The following is a 13,166-nucleotide window of genomic DNA, read 5'->3' on the forward strand; positions in this document are numbered from 1 at the left end:
ACCAGCTCTGTCTCTGTCTCTCCTGTTTCTATCTCCCTGCTAAATGAGCTAAATGTATCCTCCGGGCGAAAGCACCTGTCACCTGACGAGGTCTAATGGCTTTAATGGGGAAAGGAGTAAAGCATTCATAACCGTTAAAAGCCTCGCTTTCCTCCTTCAAACAATGTCATTCTCTATATGATTGGCAGCTTACGGCCGGCCGATCAGTATCATGAAATGCTCGCTCGCTCAACTTACCCAAACATCAGAGCTCCACCTAGTGGCTGCTGTGGGAATGACCGTTGATTGAGCTTCACTCCTAAGATCACTGATATACATCTACATAGATAAGGTGTTGCTGAAATACAACGTCCTCATCATGGAGAACAGTTGATTATGTTCTCTCTCTTTCTCTCTCTCTCTCTAAAATGACATGCCCATCTCTTTTTCTCTATCCCTCAGATCTTTGACAGCGAGCCCAAAGGGGAGGAGGAGATAGAGGTGTGCTTAGTGGATATCGCCTACGACGAGATCCCAGAGCGCTACTACAAGGAGTCTGAGGTGAGGAGGTCAAAGGTTAGAAGTCAAGGGTTAGGAATCCCAAGTCACTGTTTCAGCAGCAGTGGACTTCGACAGTCACAATTCTCCATCGTTTTCCAGTACAAGTGTGTACTTGTACACTCACCGGCATGGATATAAACCCATATAATTGGTGTAAGCATTGGCTGGCGTGAGTTTCTACCATTGTTAGAAAGAAACCCATGTTAGAAAGTGTGGAAGTGTACTTTTTGGGAGGAGTGGGGGGGTGAGCTCTGGGTGCTAGCAACCTGGTCGTTTCACAAAGTCAGAAAAAGTGTAAGAGTCTGATAACAAAAGAGAATATAGTCTTAGAAAAACTGCACTATCTAGAACCTAAAAGGTTTCTTTGGCTGACCCCATAGGAGAACCCTTTGAAGAACCCTTTTTTGGTTCCAGGTAGAACTACTTTGGTTCTAAGTTGAACCCTTCTACCTGGAACCAAAAAGGGTTCTCCTATGGGGACAGCCGAAAACCCTTTTGGAACCCTTTTTTCTAAGAGTGTTTACAAATCCCCATTTCTCTCATATCTCATTTGCTAATTTCTCCTCTCAGCCCTGATGGTCAGCTAGCTGCTAGTTTCATCAGAGAGAGAGACCTCTAGCTGGTCATATCTCCCCTCTCAGCCCTGAGGGTCAGCTAGCTGCTAGTTTCATCAGAGAGAGAGACCTCTAGCTGGTCATATCTCCCCTCTCAGCCCCGAGGGTCAGCTAGCTGCTAGTTTCATCAGATAGAGAGACCTCTAGCTGGCATATCTCCCCTCTCAGCCCCGAGGGTCAGCTAGCTGCTAGTTTCATCAGAGAGAGAGACCTCTAGCTGGTCATATCTCCCCTCTCAGCCCTGAGGGTCAGCTAGCTGCTAGTTTCATCAGAGAGAGAGACCTCTAGCTGGTCATATCTCCCCTCTCAGCCCCGAGGGTCAGCTAGCTGCTAGTTTCATCAGAGAGAGACCTCTAGCTGGTCATATCTCCCCTCTCAGCCCTGAGGGTCAGCTAGCTGCTAGTTTCATCAGAGAGAGAGACCTCTAGCTGGTCTTGGCTGCCATTAACCATGTTCACTGCTGTGTCCCTGCTCTCCTACACGTTCCATTCTTTTCTCTTCATAAGCCTCAGGGAGGGTTGATGTAGGGGTGGATGGAGGGAAGGGGGTGGAGGAATGGAGGAATACACGGCGTTATCTTCCTCAAACAGCCTCTTAAAGCTTCTCACTCCACCAACTGGCTATCTGCCTCTCCATACGTGTGTGTGTGTGGGGGGGCTCTAATACCATGTCTGTTATTAGAGTCAGGGGGACAGCAATGGATCTGTCTTTTATGTTTGACCAGAGGACGGGGATTGATGCCCTAGCCACCAGATGCTTTTTCCTGGAATACAATACAATGTCAACCAGCCTATTTAAGTATATTTGATTTGATCTGAGCCAGTTTTAGATCCCTGATAACTGCTGTGTTCAGGAGAGCATAGACTTAGTCTTATATGTTGCCAACTGCAGTAACGTTTCACCTGTCATTGTTCAAATGTAAGTACAAAGAGACAAATGGTCATACTATTACATTAAGCTAGGGCTGCAAAATTCTGGTAAATTTCCCCAAATTCTCATATTTTCCAGAAATCCTGGTTGGAATATTCCTGGAATCAGGAGAGAATAAACAAATACATTGGAATATTCCAACCAGGATTTACAGAAACCTGGGAATTTTGGGAAAGTTGCTGGAATTTTGCAACCCAAATTCACATTATACCAGAACAATGATATACAGTTGAAGTCGGAAGTTTACATACACCTTAGCCAAATACATTTCAACTCAGTTTTTCACAATGACATTTAATCCTAATAAAAATTCCCTGTCTTAGGTCAGATAGGATCATCATTTTATTTTAAGAATGTGAAATGTCAGAATAATAGTAGAGAGAATTATTTATTTCATCACATTCCCAGTGGGTCAGAAGTTTACATACACTCCATTAGTATTTCGTAACATTGCCTTTAAATTGTTTAACTTGGGTCAAACGTTTCAAGTAGCCTTCCACAAGCTTCCCACAATAAGTTGGGTGAATTATGGCCCATTCCTCCTGGCAGAGCGGGTGTAACTGAGTCAGGTGTATAGGCCTTCTTGCCCGCACACGCGTTTTCAGTTCTGCTCGCAAATTTTATATAGGATTGAGTTCAGGGCTTTGTGATGGCCACTCCAATACCTTGACTTTGTTGTCCTTTTAAGCCATTTTGCCACAACTTTGGAAGTATACTTGGGGTCATTGTCCATTTGGAAGACCCATTTGCGACCAAGCTTTAACTTCTTAACTGATGCCTTGAGATGTTGCTTCAATATATCCACATAATTTTCTTTTCTCATGATGACATCTATTTTGTGAAGTGCATCAGTCCCTCCTGCTGCAATGCACCCCAACAACATGATGCTGCCACCCCCATGCTTCACAGTTGGGATGGTGTTGTTCTATTTTTGTTTCATCAGACCAGAGGACATTTCTCCAAAAAGTACAATCTTTGTCCCCATGTTCAGTTGCAAACCGTAGTCTGGCTTTTTTATGGCGGTTTTGGAGCAGTTGCTTCTTTCTTGCTGAGCTGCCTTTCAGGTTATGTCGATATAGGACTCGTTATACTGTGGATATATAGCTACTTTTGTACCTGTTTCCTCCAGCATCTTCACAAGGTCCTTTGCTGCTGTTCTGGGATTGATTTGCACTTTTGGCACCAAAGTACGTTCATCTCTAGGAGACAGAACGCGTCTCCTTCCTGAGCGGTATGACGGCTGCGTGGTCCCATGGTGTTTATACTTGCGTACTATTGTTTGTACAGATGAACGTGGTACCGTCAGGTGTTTGGAAATTGCTCCCAAGGATGAACCAGACTTGTGGGGGTCTACAACTTTTTTCTGAATTCTTGGTTGATTTCTTTTGATTTTCCCATGATGTCAAGCAAAGAGGCACTGATTTTGAAGGTAGGCCTTTCAATACATCCACAGGCACACCTCCAATTGACTCAAATTATGTCAATTAGCCTATCAGAAGCTTCTAAAGCCGAAAGTGACACATAAATCGTCAAAATGTAAATTTGTTGGTGGTTTAGGGGAGAATTGTAGCATTTCAACTAACCCTAAGCCTAACCATTGTCCTAACCTTAACCTAATGCTCCTAACCTGCTAGGTTATTATCCTATCCTGCTCCATAAATTATCCTAACCTGATAGGTTAATTGTCCTATCCTGCTCCGTAGGTTCTCCTAACCTGCTAGGTTAATTGTCCTATCCTGCTCCATAAATTATCCTAACCTGATAGGTTAATTGTCCTATCCTCCTCCATAAGTTCTCCTAACCTGCTAGGTTAATTGTTGTAACGTTCATTGTTAAGGGTAGAGACCAAGGCGCAGCGTGATTTGAGTTCATCATATTTTATTAAAATGTGAACCATAAAAATACACCAATAAACAATACAACGAACGAAAAGCTTAGGAGTGCAACCCATGCAACAAACAAAGACAAGATCCCACAACTGAAGGTGGGAAAAAGGGCTGCCTAAGTATGATCCCCAACCAGAGACAACGATAGACAGCTGCCTCTGATTGGGAACCATACTAGGCCAGCAAAGAAAAAGAAAACATAGATATACAAAAACTAGAGTACCCACCCTAGTCACACCCTGACCTAACCAAAATATAGAGAATAAACAGGGATCTCTAAGGTCAGGGCGTGACAATTGTCCTATCCTGCTACTTAAGTTCTCCTAACCTATCTAGATTAATTATTGTATCCTGTTGCATAAATTCTCCTAACCTGCTAGGTTAATTATCGTATCCTGCTGTGTAAGTTCTCCTAACCTGCTAGGTTAATTATCGTATCCTGCTGTGTAAGTTCTCCTAACCTGCTAGGTTAATTATCGTATCCTGCTGTGTAAGTTCTCCTAACCTGATAGGTTAATTATCGTATCCTGCTGCGTAAATTCTCCTAACCTGTTAGGTTAATTATCGTATCCTGCTGTGTAAGTTCTCCTAACCTGCTGGGTTAATTATCGTATCCTGCTGTGTAAGTTCTTCTAACCTGATAGGTTAATTATCCTATCCTGCTGTGTAAGTTCTCCTAACCTGCTAGGTTAATTATCGTATCCTGCTGTGTAAGTTCTCCTAACCTGCTAGGTTATTTATCATATCCTGCTGCGTAAGTTCTCCTAACCTGCTAGGTTAATTATCGTATCCTGCTGTATAAGTTCTCCTAACCTGCTAGGTTAATTATCGTATCCTGCTGTGTAAGTTCTCCTAACCTGCTAGGTTAATTATCGTATCCTGCTGTGTAAGTTCTTCTAACCTGATAGGTTAATTATCCTATCCTGCTGTGTAAGTTCTCCTAACCTGCTAGGTTAATTATCGTATCCTGCTGCGTAAGTTCTCCTAACCTGCTAGGTTAATTATCATATCCTGCTGCGTAAGTTCTCCTAACCTGCTAGGTTAATTATCGTATCCTGCTGTATAAGTTCTCCTAACCTGCTAGGTTAATTATCGTATCCTGCTGCGTAAGTTCTCCTAACCTGCTAGGTTAATTATTGTATCCCGCTGCGTAAGTTCTCCTAACCTGCTAGGTTAATTATCGTATCCTGCTGCGTAAGTTCTCCTAACCTGCTAGGTTAATTATCGTATCCTGCTGTGTAAGTTCTCCTAACCTGCTAGGTTAATTATCGTATCCTGCTGGGTAAGTTCTCCTAACCTGCTAGGTTAATTATCGTATCCTGCTGTGTAAGTTCTCCTAACCTGCTAGGTTAATTATCGTATCCTGCTGTGTAAGTTCTCCTAACCTGCTAGGTTAATTATCCTATCCTGCTGCGTAAGTTCTCCTAACCTGCTAGGTTAATTATCGTATCCTGCTGTGTAAGTTCTCCTAACCTGCTAGGTTAATTATCGTATCCTGCTGTGTAAGTTATTCTAACCTGCTAGGTTAATTATCGTATCCTGCTGCGTAAGTTATTCTAACCTGCTAGGTTAATTATCGTATCCTGCTGTGTAAGTTCTCCTAACCTGCTAGGTTAATTATCCTATCCTGCTGCGTAAGTTATTCTAACCTGCTAGGTTAATTATCCTATCCTGCTGCGTAAGTTCTCCTAACCTGCTAGGTTAATTATCCTATCCTGCTGTGTAAGTTCTCCTAACCTGCTAGGTTAATTATCGTATCCTGCTGTGTAAGTTATTCTAACCTGCTAGGTTAATTATCGTATCCTGCTGCTAACCTGCTAGGTTAATTATCCTATCCTGCTGCGTAAGTTATTCTAACCTGCTAGGTTAATTATCCTATCCTGCTGCGTAAGTTATTCTAACCTGCTAGGTTAATTATCCTATCCTGCTGTGTAAGTTATTCTAACCTGCTAGGTTAATTATCCTATCCTGCTGCGTAAGTTATTCTAACCTGCTAGGTTAATTATCCTATCCTGCTGCGTAAGTTATCCTAACCTGCTACATAAAGTCAATTCTGTTCGTAACTGTATACCATCTAGTCCCAGAGTTCTCTCCTGGTAAGGTCACATGATCAAGAAGCACCTGAAAAGCAGACTGTGCACATAAAATAGCTTATATACAACCCCCCCCACACACACACACACACACACACACACACTCACCTCTGACCCAACCTAACCAAACGTTATAACGCGTCTCATCTGCAATCACGTAAAGTGTGTGTGTGTTTCTGTGTGCATGCGTGTGTGTGCATGTGTGTGTGTGTGTGTGTGTGTGTGTGTGTGTGTGTGTGTGCATGCGTGTGTGTGTGTGTGTGTGTTTCTGTGTACGTGCGTGTGAGATGCATCCCTTCTCACCCTCCCAACAGTGAGACACCTGACCTTGCTAATGAGCATTACAGTCCCCAGGGAAGTGTGATTAATTCATGCGTAATGGGTACTGTTTGTAATGAGACCCCCCCCCCCAGCGGGCTGCTCCAGGCTGAGCTCTCCATGAGACTTGTACCCACCTGGTACCTACCATCCATTCTGCTGGACTGCTGGACAAAGAAACATGGTTCATTCATACTTGTCAGAATGTTTACTGCAAAACTCATTGGGTCAGGAATTGAATTGCATTCCTGTATAGAGACAAAACAATGAGGTGAGACAGTGGCACTAAGCTCATGAGGTATGTGAAAGTTATATTCTTCAATGTCACTATGTCAAAAGATGTCCAACATTGGATGTACCAATCCCGGTCTGTAGCTTTAATACTGTCCATACTGTGTTTCCATGGTTCCCTGTAGGACTTGCGGTACTTTAAATCAGAGAAGACAGACCGGGGTGTTCTGCAGGAGGGCTGGATCGACAACCAGGAACCCATCATGTGCTCCTACAAACTGGTGACAGTCAAGTTCGAGGTGTGGGGTCTTCAGACACGGGTGGAGCAGTTTGTACACAAGGTCAGTCCAGTTATGTCCACCCACCATTTCTGTATTCACACACACAATTCAATATAGCCCCCTCCACCCCTACCTATTCCCCCTCTGAGCTGTCCCTCTCCTTGCCTAAGGGTCTCTTTCCCTAACATCACACACAGCATTACTCATACAGGGACACACATGGCTAACATTAACTGGTGGAGGAGTGAAAGAAAGACAGAGAACAACTCTTAAAGTTCATCCTCTCTGACTCACTATGTCTTCTAGCTTCCTTTCCTCTCTGACTCACCTGTCCTCTCACTAAGTCTTCTAACCTCCTTTCCTCTCTGACTCACCTGTCCTCTCACTAAGTCTTCTAGCTTCCTTTCCTCTCTGACTCACCTGTCCTCTCACTAAGTCTTCTAGCTTCCTTTCCTCTCTGACTCACCTGGCCTTTCCCTAAGTCTTCTAGCTTCCTTTCCTCTCTGACTCACCTGTCCTCTCACTAAGTCTTCTAACCTCCTTTCCTCTCTGACTCACCTGTCCTCTCACTAAGTCTTCTAACTTCCTTTCCTCTCTGACTCACCTGTCCTCTCACTAAGTCTTCTAACTTCCTTTCCTCTCTGACTCACCTGTCCTCTCACTAAGTCTTCTAGCTTCCTTTCCTCTCTGACTCACCTGTCCTCTCACTAAGTCTTCTAACTTCCTTTCCTCTCTGACTCACCTGTCCTCTCACTAAGTCTTCTAGCTTCCTTTCCTCTCTGACTCACCTGTCCTCTCACTAAGTCTTCTAGCTTCCTTTCCTCTCTGACTCACCTGTCCTCTCCCTAAGTCTTCTAGCTTCCTTTCCTCTCTGACTCACTTGTCCTCTCCCTAACTCTTCTAGCTTCCTTTCCTCTCTGACCCAGCTGTCCTCTCACTAAGTCTCCTAGCTTCCTTTCCTCTCTGACTCACCTGTCCTCTCACTAAGTCTTCTAGCTTCTTTTCCTCTCTGACTCACCTGTCCTCTCACTAAGTCTTCTAGCTTCCTTTCCTCTCTGACTCACTTGTCCTCTCACTAAGTCTTCTAGCTTCCTTTCCTCTCTGACTCACCTGTCCTCTCACTAAGTCTTCTAGCTTCCTTTCCTCTCCGACTCACCTGTCCTCTCACTAAGTCTTCTAGCTTCCTTTCCTCTCTGACTCATCTGTCCTCTCACTAAGTCTTCTAGCTTCCTTTCCTTTCTGACTCACCTGTCCTCTCAATAAGTATTCTAACTTCCTTTCCTCTCTGAATCACCTGTCCTCTCACTAAGTCTTCTAGCTTCCTTTCCTCTCTGACTCACTCACCTGTCCTCTCTAACTTCCTTTCCTCTCTAAGTCTTCTAGCTTCCTTTCCTCTCTGACTCACCTGTCCTCTCACTAAGTCTTCTAGCTTCCTTTCCTCTCTGACTCACCTGTCCTCTCACTAAGTCTTCTAGCTTCCTTTCCTCTCTGACTCACCTGTCCTTTCCTAAGTCTTCTAACTTCCTTTCCTCTCTGACGCACCTGTCCTCTCCCTAAGTCTTCTAGCTTCCTTTCCTCTCTGACACACCTGTCCTTTCACTAAGTCTTCTAGCTTCCTTTCCTCTCTGACTCACCTGTCCTCTCACTAAGTCTTCTAACCTCCTTTCCTGTCCACCCTTCTTTCTTTCTTGACACACCTGTCCTTTCACTAAGTCTTCTAGCTTCCTTTCCTCTCTGACTCACCTGTCCTCTCACTAAGTCTTCTCCCTCCTTTCCTCCACCCTTCTTTCCCTCCCTCCCTCCCTCCCTCCCTCCCTCCCTCCCTCCCTCCCTCCCTCCCTCCCTCCCTCCCTCCCTCTTTACCTTCCTTGTCCTTCTCTCTCCATCCTCAGGTTATCCGTGACGTCCTGCTCCTAGGACACAGACAAGCCTTTGCCTGGGTGGATGAGTGGATTGGTGAGTTTGCATCTTGTCTCTGTCCCAGTTAGTTGACATGTATGCTCAGATGTGAGCTAGCTTGTTTATACTGTGTGTACATATATATTATTATTATTATTAAAATGTATATTTCATAGTATTTGTATTTTAGTGAGTAAGGAGATGGAGAGGGAGGGAGATGCAGACTAGTGCTGGGGCCAGGATTCTTACCCACACTGAGGGGTGACATGTATCTAGTGCAGTGGCCCAGTTACCTGCTAGACCAGCCTCTGGCGCATAACTACTATCTACTTCTATGTGACCATGATCTTCGCTCTGCCTAATGTAGGACCTTGGCCACGGCACCAAGCACTGCTACTATCTATTATCTGTATATTTGAGTTTGTGTTCATTTGACTGTTTCCTGAAAGCTATCTCAAAATGTCAGTAACTCATCTATACAAGCATTGATTTGTGTTAATAACCATTATTTTGTATGAGGTTTTTAGTCTGAGAATTTCATGTCTTCAGTGTTTCATTGATTTGCTTCACTGTTTCAACATGAGCAAACGGCTTATAAAATAGATCTGTGTGGCCAGGATGGTCAAACACAAGGTACACTGCAATAAGACCTGAGTTCAACACTACACTATTTCAAATAGCTTAAGCGTTTGCTTTAACCTGCCTGGAGGGCCAGGTGGGCGGGGTTTGTATTTCCAATACTTTTTTATTAGTTCCAATGCAACAGGCCAGCTCAATCAACCACAGCTTCACTATTTCAAATCATTTCTAACAGTATTTGAATGCAGATCTGACTGAAACTACACTTCTCACCCTGTTGTTACATTTGTTAGCAGCCTTTTATTTGAGGAAAAAAGACAATTGATAGGCCAGACCACTCTTTTGTACATTTTGAATTATGTACTTAACTTTGTGTTTTTGAAAAGACGCATCACGATTGTCATGGAGAAGGAACATAAACATTCTTAATTATAACAATAATGATTCATTATTGATTGATTCAGTATTTATAAATGTTATTTTTAATCCCAGGCCCCAGTCCCCGTCAATGTAAATAAGAATTTGTTCTTAACTGGCTTGCCTAGTTAAATAAAGGTTAATAAAAAATATATATATAAAGCCCATTTCTCACAACCAATACGCTTTCTCGCTGACCTTCATCAGAGAAGCTCCCACTTGAGATGTATCCACTGCAAGATAATGATTCAGAGAGTGTGCACACAGGTACAGAGAGCACTTGACTCAGTACTGTATGGGTCATAAGATGAGAGAATGTGGCAGTATGCCAAGAGTCAGTAGCTATTTTATTTGGGACTTACGGAGCCTGGCTTTAATGATAGAGGAACATTTAAGACCACACGAGCCTGCTCTTTATCCCTATTCACATATAACATGAACTAGTATACAGTACATAATTAGCAGAGTAGATACACTATAGCCTTAGGTCAATCTAGATTGCATCCTCCAAGAGTTGTGGGAGATTCAGTGAAAGTGGCTGTATCACTGGAGGCCACTGAGGGGAGGACGGCTCATAATAGTGGCTGGAACAGAGTGAATGGAATGCATCAAACACATTTGATACAATACCACCAACTCCAGTCATTACCACGAGCCTGCCCTCCCCAATTAAGGTGGCACCAACCTCCTGTGGGCTGTATATCATCTGGGTCATATTAATTTAGCACCAAACAGAAGTAAATCAACTGAATCAGAGGGACTACCTGTCCAATAATAAAAACACGTTTTGATTTTCTGTTGCAAAACATTTTCAAACGTTGTGTGCCCTAAACGAACACGGCCCTGTTGTACAGCAGTGGTCCTTCCCTCCATCCTTGCATTGTGGTTTTCCACAGCCTACATTACTAAGGCTTGTCTAATAATATTCCTGAGAGCGTGTATCTTATACCATAAACCACCACTATATCAAACCACCCTGTGTCCACCCACTAATGCGCTGCTCCACTTCACATTAAAGGCCCAGTGCAGTCAAAAATGTGATTTTCTGTGTTTTATATATATTTCCACACTACACTCTTACAAAAAAAAATGGTTCCAAAAGGATTCTTCAGTTGTCCCCATAGGAGAACCCTTTTTAGTTCCAGGAACAACCTGTTTTGGTTCTAGATAGAACCACTTTTGTTTACATGTAGAACCCTGTGTAGAAAGGCTTCTACCTGGAACCAAAAGAGTTTTACCTGCAACCAAAAAGTGTTCTTCAAAGGGTTCTCCTATGCGGACAGCCAAAGAACCCTGTAAGGTTTTATATAGCATATTATTTTCTAAGAGTGTATGAGGTTGGAATAATACTGTTAAATTCTGAACATTATGATAAGATTAACATTATGACTATCTAAAATGTCAGCCTGTTTTGATGGGATGGAGTATTGGCCTGCCTGGTGACATCACCAGGTGGTAAATTAGTTCATAGACTGATAAGAAAGTTCCAAACCTCTCTGCCAATAACAGCTGGTTTTCAGTTCTCCCAGACAGTCCTAGAAAAATTATTGCTTGAGAAATTGTTATTTTCTAAGATACAATTTTTGTTTCTATTTTACCATTTTAATTGAAATCAATCACAGTAAGGTACTTAATTGTTACCCCAAAATGATTTGATATTAAGATAAAAAATGTCTGCATTGGGCCTTTAACCTATATCCATACCTGCCCAGTACGTACTCTATCTCACCAAGGGGCTGGTTTCCCAGAGCCAGGTAAAGTCTTTGATTTAAATACTTCTCAATTGAGAATATCAATTGAAAGTGCAAGTGTTTGTCACTAATGGTTAACTACCCGCAGACTACGCCAACTTCCTCAGCTCTTTATGGTTGTGACCACCTGACCTCTTGCCGACCCTTCCCACAAGACCTCCTCCTGCACCAAGTGCCCTAGCTAGCTAACAGGTGGCGTGGTGGTGGTCTGGAACATCTCAACAGATATAACTTGGGATGATGTGCAGGAGTACGAGAAACACATGCATTAGAGTTGGCCATGTCCAACAACCACAGCATACCACAGCATAAACTCACCTGCCACCCACCGCCATCACTGAACATGGTAGAGAGCCTTGTGACTTGTCTTCACTCTTCCTTCACTGTTTCTCTGTCTGCTGGTGACTCATCTCCCTCTTCCTCTCTGACTCATTTCATGTCATCCATTCAAACGCACTCAAACGTTCATGCATTGTCATTGACTGCATCAAACTTCATGCTTTGTTTGTCCTACCGGAACAGCACAGAACACGTGTACGGGCCCAAACACACACACATACACAAGCACACACACATACACAAGCACACACACACACACACACACACACACAAGTGAGCAAGTCACTGTTAGCATTTCACTGTTAGTCTACACATGTTTTTTACAAAGCATGTGATGAATTTTATTTTATTTGACACACTCACACACGTACACACACACACACACACACACACACTTGTGAGCGAGGATGATGACATTGTTACTGTGTCTCCTTTGGAACACACACAACTGATTACGAATTCAGATTTGTGTTCAGAGCAGGGAGCATCCTTTCATGTATTGCTTGTATTCATCTCCAAGAGCCTTTGAAATGGAAGCTCTTTTAAATGCAACAGCTGAAGTCAGATACGTATTTACTGTATAATGTAATTGTGTTATTACACTACAATGCTAAGACATACAGTAGATGTCATGGGGTTGAAATATATCCCTCTCTCTCCCCCCCTGAAGAAATGACCATGGACGAGGTGAGAGAGTACGAGCGGGCCACCCAGGAGGCCACCAACCGTAAGATCGGCCCCTTCCCCCCATCCATCTCCATCACCGAGACCCCCTTGGCCTCAGTGGCCCGCAACGGGCCCTCCAGCGCCCCCTCCACCCCCCTCTCCACGGAGCCTCCAGAGTACCTCTCCGTGCCCAAGGACCGACCCAGGAAGAAGTCAGCCCCAGAGACCTTGACCCTCCCCGACCCCAATCGCAGGGACTCAGGCTTCAGGCTGGCTAGCATCTTCTCCTGGGGCTCAACCCCTAGCCCCCAGCCTGAATGAGAGGGGGACCCATAGGTGTGGTATACACCTATCTACATTCAGGGAGTGGCCATTTTGTCCCCTAGACAACTTATGTAAAAGGGAGTGTTGTTCACAGACCTCCTGTAACTTGGTGGTGTGGTAAACGCCTCTCCACAGACAGTTGCTGGTATCACCCTGAAGCCAGCTACTGTCACCAACTAACTGTGTCTTGGTCTGCTTTTGCAGAGAGAGAGTCAGTCTGATCACCACGCAACACTTGGAGAGGAGTCTCAAGGCACACACCAAATACATGTACGCGCAAACACACACTCACGCACAT

At 43.8% G+C, this 13,166-nt stretch overlaps 1 protein-coding gene across 1 annotated transcript in view; it reads left to right on the plus strand.

Annotated features, from left to right (window-relative positions):
• Positions 1-13,166, plus strand: part of LOC139401917 (cytoplasmic phosphatidylinositol transfer protein 1-like) — a 31,606-nt gene extending 18,440 nt beyond the window's left edge. The window contains exons 5-8 of the mRNA XM_071145926.1: positions 442-540; positions 6,798-6,953; positions 8,786-8,849; positions 12,549-13,166. Coding sequence (XP_071002027.1) covers positions 442-540; positions 6,798-6,953; positions 8,786-8,849; positions 12,549-12,865 — 636 coding nt within the window. The 3' untranslated portion in view covers positions 12,866-13,166. The remainder of the gene's footprint in view (positions 1-441; positions 541-6,797; positions 6,954-8,785; positions 8,850-12,548) is intronic.

This window comes from Oncorhynchus clarkii, unplaced genomic scaffold, assembly GCF_045791955.1.
Source record: "Oncorhynchus clarkii lewisi isolate Uvic-CL-2024 unplaced genomic scaffold, UVic_Ocla_1.0 unplaced_contig_691_pilon_pilon, whole genome shotgun sequence".
In the NCBI taxonomy this organism is placed as follows: domain Eukaryota; kingdom Metazoa; phylum Chordata; class Actinopteri; order Salmoniformes; family Salmonidae; genus Oncorhynchus; species Oncorhynchus clarkii.